The following is a 16,871-nucleotide window of genomic DNA, read 5'->3' as shown; positions in this document are numbered from 1 at the left end:
CAACTCACACGGACACAACGGATGCTAATCGGTAGATTTACGCTCGCGGCCAGATATGAAAGATTATGGCTGCAAAATTAAATTATATTTACCCACAAGATTACATCCTCGGCGTTGGAGGAATGCTTACTACATTCCGAGCCGAGCGGTTCGTTGTCTCAAGCGTTGCCAACGTGGCGTGTAACAATATGTTTACCGTGCTAATTAACCCACAAACACCGCGTGTGATGGGATGGGAAGGGATGCCAGAGCTTCCGTTCACTGCGTGGTGATCGGCATTCGACTGATTAGATTATGGACTGCGATCGTGAGCGAGTGAGCGACTGTAGTGAGCTGATTAACGGCGACCGCAACATAGTTTCGCTGCGCTATGATTAAATTAATTAATTTGTGCCACCACCACCACGACGACGTGACGCTGTTCGCTGTTCGATTCCAATCGCTCATCCTGGCGACTGGCGCGGGGGGCATGAGATTGTATCACAAAACGATCGAGTGAATGAGCTCGCTCGCGACTGCGTCACCATGTTGGTGCTGACGCTGATGATGATGATGATGATGTTTTGCGCGCGCGCGCGCGCGCGAACCTTCCGCAACCGTCACCATCGCCCCCGGCAGAGCTGGCAGATAACAGAGGAAAATTCAATCAACTTTTAACGGCTTCGCTGACCATCATTAGCAGCCCTTTTTTTATTTCATTCGCTCAATGATCATGTGCGTTCCGTGCGTCCGTCATTGGCGTTGGTCTGATTGGTGCAATGGGGGGGATGACTTGTCGCGCGCCGTACTTGTGGGGCCTTCCCTGTCTCTCTTTCTCTTCGGGCCTACCATACACTAGCTCACTTTACTAACTGACGTGCAGGCATTTGCGCTCGATGTACAACTCCAGCGTGCCAGCCAGCCAGCTAGCTACTGCGTGTGAATGCGTCAGCGCACCTGCACCATCATTGGATACCACGAATGCAGTAGCTGCTGCTGCTGCTGCTACGCACGTCAAGCCATTCCAAATGTTCGCATTAGTGCGCATCGTGGACGGTTGGACCGAAAATGGACTACAATAATGTCATCTGCAAGCCGGGCGTTCGATTCCTGGCACATTTTCACGAAGCATTCGCACTCGCACTCGCTTTGGACACGTGTAAATGCTGCCTGCGAGTGACAGCTTGACAGACAAAAGCATCAGCGTCCAGCCAGCGAGGCTGACAATTACTTTCAATCAAAGCAAAGCGGTTTGCTATGTTCAATTGATCAATCGGGAAATAGTTACCGCGGGGGAGGGCTGCTTAAACGAAGGAAGCAGCAGCAGCAGCAGCAGCAGCAGTCCTGCCAGCAGAAGGAAGAGGAAAACTTGAAAGAGGGAACGGAAAATGATGATACTTCTCGACGCTGTCCGTGGTGTTGCGGTTCGGCCAAGCGGACAAACAAAACAATTCCAACGCTCAAGACCTCTGAATCGGTTTGATTTCTTCTGGTGAAAGTTGAAGCGTTGTGCAACATTGTTCTGCAATTGTGCGATCACAAGTTAATCATTCGTCATGTGGTTTGTGCGCAGGAATTTCACGTATTAGCAATCGAGAGGCGAGATCGAGAGAGAGAGAGAGAGACGGTGCCTCATCCTTGTAGAACGGAGCGTAAACGTGACCTTATCGTGACTCAATTAATCCCGATCATCAGTCACACGTACGGGGGGGGGCAGGCGGACGGATGACGGTGATGATCATCATGCCTTCATGCCTTGTAAGAACCGCTACGAGAGGAAGAGATAGCAAAAAGGAAAGAAAGAGAGAGAGAGAGACAGAGAGAGGACGTAGCGAATGCTTTATTGACAATTAATTAAATTACATGACGCAAGGACATTCCTTCTCCTCCGTTACAGTGTGCACGATGATGATGAATCGAACCGTAGCGACAGGCAGCCACTGCACGCTGCCGCTGTGCTGCACACCGCTTGATGTGGTTCTGCTTCGTGGAGTTTCTCACCTCAATCCAGAGCCACGCCAACCGGTAGCCGGAAACTGCAACTCACGGTGCAGTCCAGTGCACTGTGTGTTCCGTGCGCGAGCGCCCGTCGCACCTGTGGTGGAAACGGTTGCGAATAATTGTTAATTTGAATTTAGATTTATTGAGATGGAAATGAAGACCGGCGGCAACGAGGGATCGGAAATGCACCACGAAGCAGACGGCAGCAGCCGCTTTTTGATCTTTCCATTTTCGCGCGCACCGGCACCTTGTGCTTCTTGTGCTTTTGTGTCCAGTGCCTGACGGTGGCCGTGGTAAACGACGATCGCTGGCTTGTTGGTAGCACCGGGTCGTCCGGCCTCCATGAATGATTTGTCGAAAAGCGTGAACCGAGCGAACGAACGACTGCGAACGAAATGGCAAATGGTGAGGCGATAATGAAGGGGTGTTCGGGGCGGTGTTGAGCATGAATTGAGGTGACTTGGCGCGACATGCCGTACGCCGTCGTCTGTGTGCGAATGGTGGCACGGAACGGCACGGCTCAGTTAAGCACCCAATGGGACACAATGGGAAGTGCAGTGTCACCGGAGTTGGAGTTGCCTCATTTGCCGATTTTGTTCGAATCGCCCTCGAAGGGGTTCTCTATTTGCTCTGCAGTTCGTCGGCGGCGGTGGCGGCAATGATTCAAAAGTGGAACGGAACCGTTTCAATCGTCAATCGATGTTTGATGACATGATGGGAGCACACGCCGGTGTTTCTGTATGTGTGCTGCTTCACACTATTCCATTGAAAGAAACGTGCGCTGTGGTGGAACACTGTCGAGTGAAAAATCCGGTTTCGACGTCCTTTAGCGTTGCCGTGGCCCGCTTGGTGCACACGCCGTCCCGTTGTCCGCGGTCTGGCAAACGCTATTTCGCAGACACAGGCGGACACAGGCGTATTGGCCCCGCGGGATTCCCGAGTCAGAGATCGTCGTAGCGTACGCATTGGAATGTGCCAGCAAAATCCGTTCGATCGATCGTTCGGTAGTGCAATCGATGGCGCGCCAAACATCACCATCCTCGTGACGAACCAGAGGCCGGAGACGCTGACGTGTGTACTCCCGCGAGAGCAACACTCCAGCTTCAACTGGATATCGGAATTGGACGCATACTGGAATTGGACGCATACCGTGATCGTCCATACGAAGGCGCATAAGGAAAGAGAGAGAGAGAGACCGAGAGAGAGTGTCTCTGTCCATCAAGTCTATGCTTATCGAGTGCCAGCCTTGTCCTGGCACTCAATCCATGCTCCATCGACAACGGGAAAGGGGGTGCAACGAAATCGCAGCAAAACGCGGACACAATCTTGTCAACCGGTGCAGGGGACAAGGGACACCAGGGCATCATACTGCAATCGCAAAACACATTCCACACACCGCACACCGCCCTCTCCACGATTTATGAGGAAAATGCAGTGTGCAACAGGCAAGAAATTGAATAAACCACGCCAAGGGCCATGCCACTGGTCCGCGCCAATGGCCCCGAGGAACGCATCGGCATGTAGCAAATGAATTAATAAGGCAGCCGCATAGCAGCATACAGGTGTACAGTTCGACGACGCCAAAGATGCTGGATGCTGGAAACACGGAATTCCGTTCCAATCCTCCGGATCGAGGCAATTGAAGCCAGAACTTGTCGATTATTCCGGGCGTTGTGTCATTCAATTGACGCTACTGCTACTCACGCCGCTAAGTAAGTTGTCGAATTCGATGTAACGAAATTAATTACGGAGATTGCGTCCAATACCAGGGGGCCCAAACCGGCCCAAAAACCAGGGGAGGGGGGGGTGGGTATACATTACACGAGCAGCATTAAAAATGCACATCACACACGCCACTTCCAAACTCGAAATGCACTGTCGCTCGTTTGTTGAGGTTCGTCGCTTACCGCTTCAGCTCTTTCGTCCCAAGGTTCGTCGCTGTTTCTGAACGAAAGAAAAAGAAAAAAAACCGGGCGGCGATCCGGCGGTAGAGTTTTTCTTTCTTCTACTCTCCTTCTTTTTATTAATTTAATAGTGATCTGTATCGGGGAATGTAATAATGCGAGCATCCTTGCGGTGCCAGCGAAAAGTGTCCGCGCGATCAGCCGTACCCGATCGATTGGCCGGACCCGATCGATTGAAAAGGGCTAAGGGTGCGGACTCGCGGAAGCGATTAATTGGATTCATGTTTCCCCGGGTTAGCGCACGCGCAGTGTTCGTGCAACGAAAGGAACGGCTCGAAATCCTCTAAACCAGATAAGCACTAATTTCATTACCTCCTACCGTACGCACCGTACGCGGCCGCTGGTAGCCAACTGATTGAACGAGATCGTCCGTCGCCGTGGCCGTAAATGAAGTAGTAGCTTCCGATTGGAATGTTTCCGCTCGTTTCCCCGCTCCGTGCACCACGGTGGCTGCTGCTGCTGCTTGCTTGGTGGCTTCTTAAATAAATTGCTAACTTATCGATTCGCATCGGACACGTAACATAACTGTCCGGTGTCCGCTGCCCTGCTGCACCACAGAGGACCCCTGACACCAGCTGCTGCTGCTGCTGCTGCTGCCACTGCACCGTTGTGTGTGCTGCTGGGTCCCGCGGAGAATGCACAACAATAATGATACTTCAATTTTTAATTATCGATAACAGAACGTCGGACAAACGCGTCCGCGGTTTTATGAACGGCACAACACAACAACGCGGACAACAGGATAGCACAAAAAAAAGGAAGATGAAGAGCAAAAAAAAAAAACACAGGGAAGCCTCTCAACAATCTCACCGCGAGTACACCATCCGACAATCCGGACCGTGTAGTGCGGGCTTCTTTTTCGGCCCCGGTGTTTTTTTTACCGGTATTCGGCCAAAGCAAAGCCCGTTGCTGTTGTTGTGATGCAGCAGGCTGGAGGACCGGCTGGCCAGTGAATTGATCTTATCAGCTCATGTTAAATGTTATTAAACTTTTACCACACCCCTTAATTTGCTGTTGGCCCGCACAACACATTAGCTGGTTGGCACGGTGTGGTGCTGCTGTTGCTGCTGCTGCTCCTGGGCTCTGCTCCTGGCTCCTGGCTGTCCGTTGGCCAGTTGCGCGGCCAGTAAATCGCGCCACCACCAAGCACGGATCCTGTGAAAATGGCGAGCAGCCGCGCAGGACTCGCTTGTGCCAAAAACCGATGAGTTACGACGGTGCGCTTGTTTAGGTGTGTCTGTGTCGACGACGACAGTGATCTCTGCTGTAGCTCGATCGCTCGCTCGTTCGTTCGTTCGTTCGCTTGCTCGGCCACGGTGATCTTGTTAATTTATTTTAATTAAAAATTCATAAACAAGATGTAATTCCTCACTTCAGCTGGGGCTTCGGCGCACCAATTTCGCGTGGCCTCGTTTGGCCGCGGAGAACTCCTCGACGGCTTGTTCCGAACGAACGGGAAGATGGCCACACCTCCTCACCGGTCTGATCGCGATCGCGGATGATAATATTTCTTTAATTTTATGAAAATATCAGAAACTTTCCATTTCTCAGGCTCTTCGGATTCTTCGGACACACCGATTCGGACACCGTCGGATCGTTGGATGTGTTTCTGGGCGACATGGTTCTCGGGTGGAGGAGGGAGCGAACTCGATAAGTGGAGTGAAGTATATTGAATTCCGATCGAAGGCGAAAGATAAATGCTCGTCACATGGTCGTCGTCGTCGCCGCCGTACATTAACACGTTCGCGATCGGGCTCGCGATCGCTGCTTTTGGCAATTTGATGAGCCACTGAGCGTCACTCCACGACCGCACAGACTAGCGCTCCAGTGAGACGGTCAGTTGGTGCTGTTCGTCGGCAATTCCATTCCTCGACTACGCATATCTTATCGGCATCAGCTGTACAATTGGGTCACTTTGGATATTGACGTGGCGTGTGCATGTTTTTCTTTTTCTTTTTTCTTCATCGTCGATCGCCTTCACTATCGATAAACAATCTGACGTGAAGGTTACGAGACAGAAAGGGGGGGTTCGGTGCATTGGTTGGCCCCAACGGCACACTGGTTGCTGTTTTTTTTTTATGTTCGCCTAATGAACGCAACACTCGCCACGCTGGCAGGTACCCTGACCAGACTGGATCAGAGAGGGGGAGAGGCGAGGAGGTCCCTCCGGTGGTGCATGATTTAATTAAGAAATAAAACTAGACCGACTAGAGCGGCACCGGAGTGAGACGTCGAGTTCACGAGCAGCGTGCGATCGAGCGAGTGATTTTTTTTCTTCCTTTATCTCCGCCTAATGGATCAGCAACGTTGTTAACACGCTCGGTGACACGAGGTTGGCACATTCAAATTCCAGCGCTCGCTGGCCAAAGTGCGGTCTGCAGTTTATTTATCGGAATGTTTTTTTTTTGCGAGTGGCTAAGTGTGCGTGCAATGAATCACAGGATCACGTTCGTTGCGTCTGCGTTCAACGGTGACCGAACAGCCACAGCCTCAAGCGATGCTTTCGGTAGCATAGATTGTTGCCTCGACTTCGCATGCTGCTGCATTCAACTCGGAATGCCACGCCACGGCACGGCACTCTGGCGTGATGAGATCTTTCCGAGTAGCTTGTACAAAATTAGTCCAATTACTGGGACGACACGAATGCAGCGCCATCGCTGCTTCGACGCCAGTACGCTGATACGCCGGTTCGCGAAAATTCAATATCCGGTTTAATGACGTTCATAACGGAAAATTACAATTATTAATGTTTAATTTTGATTATTAAATAAAATGGATTTGGTTTCGTACCGTGCAGCCAGTGCGCCAGTGCGCTCCGTGTTCTGGAGTGGTCTGTGAAGTGACTGGAGCGGTCACTCGCTGCCTTCGGTTCTCGATCGAACGCGTTCCTGCTCCACGACTTTGCAAAGCTTCGGAAGGAAGCGATAACCGAACACGGCCACAATGATCATATTAATAAAGTTAAACATTATCATCAAAGTAATTATGATAATGATTCGATTTCACACTTAGCTGTCTCGCGAAACTCGGAAAGAACGGAAAAATATGGTTCTCTTTGGAGCAGCTCCCCGCAGCGAAACATTCGCTAAAACATCTCGCTCTCTGCTGCATCTAATATAAGACCGATTGTATGACCAATAGGCACTGCGCTTGTGCTGTACTGCTTCTGCTTGTTAGCAGCAGGCTGTGTTGCGTCCTCCAAAAAGCTTGACAGCATGGCACCCAATATGCTGCACGCCCTCCCCTATACGAATGGTATAATGATCTGCACCGCAGCGAGCACATAACTTCCTCCAGGATCCCCTGGGAGGTGCTGATCTCGCAACTGCAACTCGCAAACCGGGAAAGCAAAAAGGGTTCTGGTCACTGCTAAGTGGAGCTTGCAAAAACTAGCCCTTACCCCACTTGGGTAGCATCAATTACTGCTACACTCCATAAATAATTAAGTCTGTAAATGAACTGTAGGCTCGGTACGGCCCGGCGGTGCTTTCCTCACTCTGCCTGTAGTGTGCTTCCGAGATTGCTCGGTCCGTGGTCCCGGGTTTCATTCCGAACCGCGGGGGGAGGGGGACGCCCGTTGGGCGCAATCTTCACGGCAATTTCAATTGCACTGCATCCTTTTTCCCATTTATCGCGTTTTCTTCTGACAAGTTCTCGGCTATTTTTACTCCGGACAACTGCTGCTCCTCGTGCTGCTGCTGCTGCTGCTACTGCTACCGTTGATGCTTCTGTTCTCGGGAGTGTTTTTTTACCCTCGCCCCCTCTCTCTCTCTTCCTTTAACCGCACCCCATCATTCCCTATTTCGCGCACCGATCGGCCACGCGGACGATCGATCAGCGATCGAATGTGACTATCCAATAAAGGGTGATTGGTTCAAATAGAGTTGTAAGCGGAGCAAAAAAAAGCGGGCTGAAATCTCGCATCCCAGCGCTTGTGATGTGTTTTCCTTCTCGACAGAGCGGTCAGCGCAGTTGGGTTTGCTTTTCGTCTGTTTTTTTCTCTCCATTTCGCTTCGCTCTCTGTTGTTGCTCCACTTCATGCCCTGTGCCGCCCAACGTCCTTCGATTGCGACTGGCGATCGCGCACCGATCGTTTGCCGATTTAAGATTCATCTCGTGTTGCACGCCAATTGCAATGCACTTGCCACGGAATTCCATCCACCTTGCCCGCTGTCGTGGCGGGTCGTTTTCTTGCTCAGCTCAGCTCCTCAGTTTGCTTTCGCGCAGCTCTTCGCGCTGTTGTGGTGGTGGTGGTGGTCGAGGCATCAGGCATCGTTTCATTATGCCACCGATCCACCGATGCTTCACCATTCCGCGAGGGAATGATGCGGAGTGATCGTGCGTCGTCCATCGTCGTCATCTGGATCGATTCGATCGTTACTCGACCGCGACCGCGACCACGAGTGGGCAAACAGCTTATGGTCATAAAGCGAAATTGACTTGTCGTCCGCCAGTTGATGTCTCTCTGGCGCGTGATCTTCTTCTAACCGTATCCGCTTCTAACTCGATCACGATTCGTACAATTCAATCTAGCTGTTGCTGCTGCCACAGTGAACGAGTGCTCCGTCCTCGATCGCCCTTACGCTTTCGGTAGTTTATTGATTTGCGATCCGTGGTGCACCTGGTTGAAGGCTCGATCTTCTTTTCCTCCTGTGTGCGACGAGGTGTGTGAATGATTAAACGAAACATTTACACCGAGTGAGTTCAGTGCGCCCTGGAAAGCCGCTATCTGATAAGACGGAGCCGTCGTCGTCGTCGTCGTCGTCGGGGACGTTCGATGCGGAGGAAAAGGAAGAAGAAAAAAACGAGCAACCAAAAGGAAATGGAAACGCCGCGCCGCGCCGGCCGATCGGTGGCGGTGTAACCAGCGTTTATCTCTTAAATGAAGTTTTGCATCATTTGATTACATTTATCAAAATGAATACTTATTACCGCTCCGCACCGCTCTCGGTACTGCCCCCGTTCAGTCGTGTGATCGTCGCTCGCGTTGTAAACATCGTTTTCATCAATGTTTTTCCCCCACGTTTTTCTTCCTTTTCCATTGCAGACGATTGCAGTCGGTGGTTCGGAGTTCGCAAAGAACGCTAGCAGCAGCAGCAGCAGCAGCAGCAGCAGCAGCAACAGGACGGTAGCAGGAGATCTTCTTCCAGTGTTTGCGGGTGCGCGGTGTGCGCGTAAGACCGGTTCAAAATTTACAACATCGCACGGCTCGTCAACCTAGACCAGCCCAGTCGACCAATGGGCGTATCGGACGAGGGTAAGCTGCTGGAGGACATACCGCAGGAGGCCCGGCCACCGCAGGGTAGCCCGCTCGAGCGCAGTGCCAGCAGCACCGGCCATCTGATGGGTAGCAGCGGGGGCGACCCGAACAGTCCACACTCCGATCCGCACAGTGACGATGGGGGTGATGATTTTGCGCCCAAGCGGAAACAGCGGCGGTACCGGACCACCTTCACCAGCTTCCAGCTCGAGGAGCTCGAGAAAGCGTTCTCGCGCACACACTATCCGGACGTCTTTACGAGGTAAGGCATCGTCTTTTGACTACTGGTCGGTCGATAAGCTCTCCTCGGTTTGATTTATGAAGATTATTTCTAACACAAAAATTCGTTCGTGGTTCGATGGAAGAGAATCTTTTATGTAAACTTTAAATGTTGTATATCATTCTGTTCATTGTTGTCTGTCTTATTGAAAGTTTAGTGACCTGGTTGTTGCTTTTACGGCCCTGCTTTTTTATCGGGGATAACAAACTCATTTGTGACTTCGTTTAAAATCAGCAAACCAGACGAAAATTGTTAATTTGTCTAGGGACACTGGTGTTTTTGGTTGATTTGATACAAAAAAAACGATGTTTGATGAGGATATCGTATTCCTTTTTATCCATTGTTTTGAAGCAACGAGGTAGCGTTACTAAAACCTCAATAATTCACTCAACAACGATCCGAAACGATCACAAAATTAATGTTTGTGTAAGAGTAAGATCGGAAACTTATTGATGGAATGTGTTAATGCAAACAGAGAGTGCCAAAACAACAAATCGCCTCAAGCCCGCCTTGTGTCCCAATTATTTAATCAACTTTAAATTACTCGCATAAACACCGAACACACTTCCCTTGCCGTCGTTCTCATCTGGTCGCCTCCAGAGTGACGATCGCGCAATCGTGTCAATTGATATAAACACTATTGGGCTGAATGCATCTGGGCTGCATGGTTGTATGCACCTCCACATGGGACCAAGTGTGCAAAGCATGTGCTCTTGTGTGCCACGGACTGCAGTTCGGTCCGGTTGCCGTGCACACCGGCACTTGAACCAACAGCAATAATAATAATAATAATAGTAATAATGATGATAGCGAGGGACCCCGTCTCTCTCTCCGTCTGAGTGTTGCGGCTTAAAATGTTTTGCATGACATTATAATTTCATGCTCGGGTGCGAAATGCACCAAATTATGCACCAACTAGCGAGTGAGCCGCTGCTCTCCGTGGCCTCTATGATTTGGAGGGAGAAGGAGGGTTCCCTGCGCAGTTGTTGGCTCTGCGCAAAGTGCAAACATGAGGTTGCGGTTTTCCTTTCGGTGCCCGCACCAGCCCTCCACACCGGCAAGGAGCCCCATCCTTCACCACAAAACGGATATGCAGTGGAAGCGATGGGCGCGCGTGAGCGCGATCAAAACTGTATCATTTTGTTGGCCACATTGCATTGGGGTGCAGGCAGGCAGGCAGGCAGGCAGGCAGCAAAATATCATTGCAACATCATTGCTATCATTTAACGAACGAAGGGAAGGAGGGCGAGTGTTTTGGTTGCTTGGTTTATTTTTTGACATTGGGCCCCCTGGCTCGGTGAAAGCGGCGCGCACACGCAACAACGCACGGTTAATATGTATATTCATTTTAATTATTAATCGTTACTGCCAGCCACAGAACCAGCAAACAGCAAACAGGAACAGCATCAACTCCGTGGCAGTGAACATCGTTTGAGTAAGCAATTACTCATCGTGTCGCGCTAGGCCGGTAACATCATCATGATCACGATCGGCTCACCACCACCGGCTACACCAGTGCTGTGCCGTGCTGGGCTGTTGGTGAGCGCGCTAGAGCGCGGTGTAATTGAGCGAAATTACATCGGCGGTGACCAAGGACCTCGGTCCATCCGTCGGCCCGCTTTTTTGTGTCCGGAAGGAGCATCCATCGAGGGAGATTCCGGCATTGTTTATTACCCCTTTGGGTGATGTAATGCCGGCAAACATGTGTCACAATAGGAGGTGAACAGGACACTAGCGAAACTGCGGGCACTGCATCTGTGTGTACCCTGGCACATCATAAACCATCCACCGAATCAGCTGTTGGCCGGTCCGGTTTCAGTCTCTGGTTAATCAGACCGGCCTAATTGAGAGCTTAATCCAATCCGGTAAGGGGGAGAGAGTGCAAGAGAGGGCTGTCTACCCACTCGGCTGTCATGTTCAACCCCTTTCCCTGCGTCAACGTTGATGTGATCTGACGTGATCTGACTAGAAGCTGTCCGGTGTGAAGTGAAGTGCAGCTCGCCGTAATGTGAGCACTTGATCGCGATGCACAGAGAGACAGAGAGAGAGAGAGAGAGAGAGAGAGAGAGACACAAGCATGGGCGCACTCATTAGCAGAATTTATGGCAGTTGTATCCATAATTAATCATAACGCTTGACGAGGGCGAGCGCGAGGTGAGTGGCGCACCTGGATGACGCGACTGTGTTGGTGGCCAGGACGCGACGCGCAGTCAAAGGTCACTAACATAATAAATAAACATTCAGCTTATCGATCGTCATCACGTTTTTGCCGGTGCGGTGCACTACAATGCCACTTACGCGGAGGGTAAAGTAAAATGTTAAAACTCTTCCCCACCCTTCCTCCTCCTCGGTGGACGCTCCTTTTGCTTATGCTCGCTGACGCCGCGGTCACCACGATATGTCATGATGTCGCGTCGGCCCATTGCATGCGTGAGAGATGTCGACACGGCCCTCCCCTGTTTTTATGTTTTAAATGTTTTTAAAGGAAAAGCCAAATTAATGAGGCAGAGGCTGGGGGTTGGGGGTGCGACAAAAGGCAAATAATAATTCGCATGGAAGGTGAAGGGACGCAGCGCGCGCGGTGGTGGTGAGCATTAGCATAAAACATAAAACAATTTGCATATTGATTAAAACTTAATTACTCCGGCACGCTTTATCGATCGCGCGGCGTCAGATTGTGGGCCCGAGTGCGGTGTGTGAGGTCTCGCGATCGATTAAGCAGCATGTGTATGTGTGCGCCTGGTGTAGAGAGCGGCGATTTGTGTTCTGTCAAATGAGCTCTCTCGACTGCCATTCGTTAAGCAAACGTTAACTAAACTAGAACCATTTCCGTTTCTTTTCTTTTTCTTTTTCTTTTCTCTCCTCCCCCATTTTCCGGTGGACCAACCAACCAACCAACCAACCATCGGCCGATTCCAGGGAAGAGCTAGCGATGAAAATAGGGCTCACCGAGGCACGGATACAGGTGAGTTGATCTCACATCATCATAATGATGGCTACCATTTACGCCCTCAACCAACTCCGGGAGGGAGTTCTAGGAAACCTGACCGAGCGCTACTCTCACGCTCACGCTGGCGGGGTGGGATTTATGCGGAAGGAGGTGAGGAAGCCGAAAGACAGAGGAAGACACCCTCCAGGACGTGTGCAGTGCCGTGGAGATGGGCAAACCCAGTCCGCAACAAACTCGCATTCGTTCGCTCGCTCGCAAAAGACACCCAGACGGTGTAGGCGAATCACGCAACGTCATTAGTAAAAACTTTTTCTACCAATTACTTGCTAAAAGGAGAAACAAATTAAATTAGTTGGCAAGCGATGGGGGGGGGAGGCAGAAGCCATTTTGAAGTCCGTCCCTTTTTTTCCTTTGCGAAACTCTTCCACCACCTCCTTGCTGGTTTGTTTGTTGTTCCTTGCAGTGTTTGTTGTTGTTTGTTCTACCCACACACAAGGAAGGAAGCAAGGAGGAAGGGTGCAGCTTTATGATATCTAATTGGACGCAGCGAGCGGACATGCAATCGTAGGGAAACTCATCGTTCAAATCGTATGCTTCACAAGGCAAAAGCAAGATCAAAGTGTCTGATTAACCAATCCGTCACTAATTATGTGGCAAGGACGCCATCGTCTTTGGCCGTTAAAGTGTGTCAAAGCGCGTACCAGAAGGCACGCCAACAGCCTGCCTCCGTGGAAGCTCGCGTTCAATTTTATGCAAACATTCGTCCTTTTATGGTGCCCGAAGAAGCACCAATCCGCTCCAGCCGCAGTATATACCGCTACATATGTCGTTGCAAAATGTTTCCAATCGTGTCGCATTTTGAGTCACAGTGAGTTATCGTTCGCCATAAATAACGTACCAATATTTGGAACACACATGCAACGACGACGTATCGGCCTTCATTCCTTCCAGTTGCGATTGGTGCTCGCTGGGGCCAGAAGAAAAAAAAAAGCCCGAGAGAAATCCCGCAAAAGGATCCCTAAAGGAGGGTTAAACAAACAGATTATCGTAGATCACGTTCTCCACCGGCACCACCACGCCGCTGCGCTCACGAACGCTCCCACGCTCTGCACCGCACCGATTCATTAGCATATTTATGATGCAGAAAGTCCTCGTCGCGGATCCCCACCACTGGCCAGCACTTCGGTGTGCTTCGGGGCAGCCACATATACCCGAGGAACCGGAGAAGGAGAGCCGAGAGACCGAGACCGAGACCGAGAGACCGAGCGAGCGATTGGCTTGTGTGCATAAGCCATCCCCCTTCTCAGCTTGCGATGCAGTTTTATGCGTGCACCGCAGCCCCCCCAGGAGGCCGATGGGTGGAGTAAACAGGCCCCGGTTGAAGGGGCAAAGGGGGACTTATACACAGATACGCCACCGTATTGGCCACATTGTGAGGCTGGCATGGCACTGTTGGCACAACCATCCAAGTACATAGTCCCCCCCGGGGGCCCGGGGATGTGACCGAAAATGTACATAGAGAGCCACTGTACCGACCACTCCGATCGATCCATCGTTGATCGTGGCGTGAGGCTCGTGAGCTGGGCGGGTGCGCAAAAAGAAAAATGATTGGCTTATAATTGGAGACCCCCCTCGGGACCCCCATTCGTCCCCATGGGCCAGAAAAAGGCGCAGAAGGGCCACCGGGCCGTGCCGATGTGACGATAAATTTAGATTGATTTAATTACGAACTAAATTGAAGCAATGTCACCTGTGATTACCGGACCAGCCAGCCAGCCAGCAGGCACCAGGTACCAGTGGCAGTGGCGACCTGTGCGAGGTCCGGGCGTAAATGTTTGTCATCGTCGCTGATAGTGCGCAGCAGCGACCGTGCGCGGATCCGTGCATGCACACCGCTGGGACCCTTAATGGCTCCGATGTCGCGCTAATGGGAATCGGTCACTTTGTGGCGACGACGGTGGCGACGACGGTGGCGACGACGGTGGCGGCATTCATATTTTCTGTTGAGTCTCAATCTCCTTTCGCTCTCCTCTAATGGCTTCTAACCGTCACCGCGGTGGTGGTGGCCACGGAAAGGGGTCCCGGAAATTTATTGCTTTAATTAGTCGACCGTTTTATGACGATGATTTTACACCTTACACCGTGTGCCAGCTGGTGTTGAAAGGTGCACACAACCAGACCAGTCGAGAGCCCGCTGCCAAGCCTTTAGAACGGTCCCTAGGCTGCAATGGTAAATGGTCTAATTGAATTCTAGCTTCCCCGAGTCCGTGCTTATCGCGGGTGCGCCCGCTCCTAATTTATGCAAATAGATATGATTGCTCCACGGTGGTAGCGAGCTAGTCAGCTAGTCGTCGTCGTCGTCGTCGTGTGATCCGATCGCTAAATGAGGGCCATTTGAAATTAGAGGGATAATTAGGGTCGATCATCAACTAGCGAAGGGGTTTTTGTGGGGAGGCCAAATGGCTTGTTGGTGGTGCTACCGGGTGACGATAACGATGGCCACCGCCACCACTCTCCTCACTCTCTCACCAACTAGACGAGACGTATCTGCATCGTTTCTCAATCGCTCACGAAAAGTTTAAGAAAAACGCTTCGAAAATGCCGAGCTCCACCTCCGTAATTGACTTTATTTGTTGTTTTATCACGTCATAAAGCGGACATTTTGGATGCGATAAAAGGACTCGGTTTGCACCGCGGTAACCGGCCATCACTCACGGGCACTAACCGGCAATTGCATGAAACATCCATTAGCGTCCGTGATCGTCTCGGGTTTTTCCGACGGGGTTGATGTCAGATCGCCTAGGGAAAACTGCGCCCGCTCTCGGTAGTAGCAGCAGCAGACGGATCCGCCAGGAGCAGCAAGGATACACCTTAATTTACAGCCCGTTTGCGGGGCCACAATCACGATTTTTCTATTAGACAAATCGCTGTAATCGATCGATCGCACGGCGATGGGATTTGTGGATGCTGGCAGCGGCTGCGGCCGCGAGGCTCGTGATTGCTAGGTTTGGCCACGCAAAACCCGAACCACCGGTGATGCTTTTTCGTGCCGACAAGGATATGCTGCTGCTGCTGGTGCTGCTGTTGCTGCTGTTGGTGCCAGCAGCTCGACTTCGACTTCGACTTCAACGTTCGTTATTATCAATTCTCACGAACCGATCACGCCGGGGGGCATATCATTCTGTTTGGTTCGATTCGTTTCCCCGATTGCTGCCCCGGTTGGATTGTGGCTTTTTTTTCTGGGACCTCGTGAGCCTCCTATTTGCATAAATTCATACACCGACCGAGACCGGACCGACTGGGCGCTGAATGGTCTGCATTTAGCGTTCGCTGCCACACAAACTCTCCTGTTTTGGGGGGTTGCGTTGCGTTGCGTACTGCCCAATGCATCGAATGCTGGATGTGTTGACCGCCCCATTCGCTAATTAATTTTATTGCACGTAATCATACACAATCATTTAGCGAGACGAGTGAGCAATGGCGCACCTCAGCCTCGGACTCGAGTCCCGGTATCAGGTGGGACCACAAATGGGATCGTTAAATTGGATTGAGAGAGTGTGATTGGGCGATATGTTAATGTTTATCTTTAATTTGGTTTTCAGTTTTCGACGGTTTGTCCGGTCCGGTTAGGAGGCTTTCACAACAAAGCAAAACACAAAAAAAACCAACGTAAACGTTTCATTTATGCTGTGAAATGATGGGTCCGTGTGGCGCAGTCGCAGTGCGAGAGCTCCACAGGTCTTCAGGCAGCATCAATTACGCGATCACCGAATTGGAAATGATAAGTTTGTGCGAAATCAAACAATTTTCCCCATAAATCGGTGCTTGGTAGCTCGGCTCCACGCATGTCGAAGATGAAGAGACGAAGAGACAGACAGAGAGAGAGACAGAGACCGAGAGAGACGAAGAGAGATCATTGGTGTCCTGTAATTCCGGTGCCGTTTCCGTAGCATCGGCTTTTCGATGGCTCTCGAACGTGTACGAATGCACCACCACTATCGCGCCCTTATGTGGATGAATGGAAATCGAAATCGTTTGCGTTTTAGGCACCGGTGCACCATTTTGTGAACCCGTTGCGAGCTCCACTTGTTCCCCCCCCCCCCCCCCCTTAAAAAGGCGCGGAGAGAGAGGAGATCAAAAATGGAATTAAAAATCGCTCCCGAAACCTTTCACATTCGCTAATGAATTTAATTGAGGTATCGTATGGCAAAACAGAGCGGTAAGAGGAGTTTGCTGGGACCTACATGCGATGATTTCGATTCATTGCGAGCCCTCGATGTGGCTACAGATTGAGCGCACATTTCGTTTCGTATACGCGCCCCTGGGTGGGTCAGCAGCTGAGACAGCAACAGCAGATCGGAGGGCGGAAACGCACGCAAAACCATTGGTTTGTGCCATTTTCGACACAACAATTGCACCGAGGTGGGAGCGGATCGC

At 51.1% G+C, this 16,871-nt stretch overlaps 1 protein-coding gene across 2 annotated transcripts in view; it reads left to right on the top strand.

Moving 5' to 3' along the window:
- Positions 1–9,006: 9,006 nt before the first annotated feature.
- The window catches only part of LOC126579077 (homeobox protein aristaless), a 19,509-nt gene continuing 11,644 nt past the window's right edge, over positions 9,007–16,871 (top strand). For both annotated transcript variants that reach the window (XM_050242352.1, XM_050242344.1), the window contains exons 1-2: positions 9,007–9,466; positions 12,404–12,449. In XM_050242352.1, the coding sequence (XP_050098309.1) occupies positions 9,183–9,466; positions 12,404–12,449 (330 nt within the window). In that variant the 5' untranslated portion in view covers positions 9,007–9,182. The remainder of the gene's footprint in view (positions 9,467–12,403; positions 12,450–16,871) is intronic.

This window comes from Anopheles aquasalis, chromosome 2 (genome assembly GCF_943734665.1).
Source record: "Anopheles aquasalis chromosome 2, idAnoAquaMG_Q_19, whole genome shotgun sequence".
Taxonomy (NCBI): Eukaryota; Metazoa; Arthropoda; class Insecta; order Diptera; family Culicidae; genus Anopheles; species Anopheles aquasalis.
Note: the sequence above shows the minus strand (reverse complement) of the source record. Positions and strands in the feature narration are given on the sequence as shown.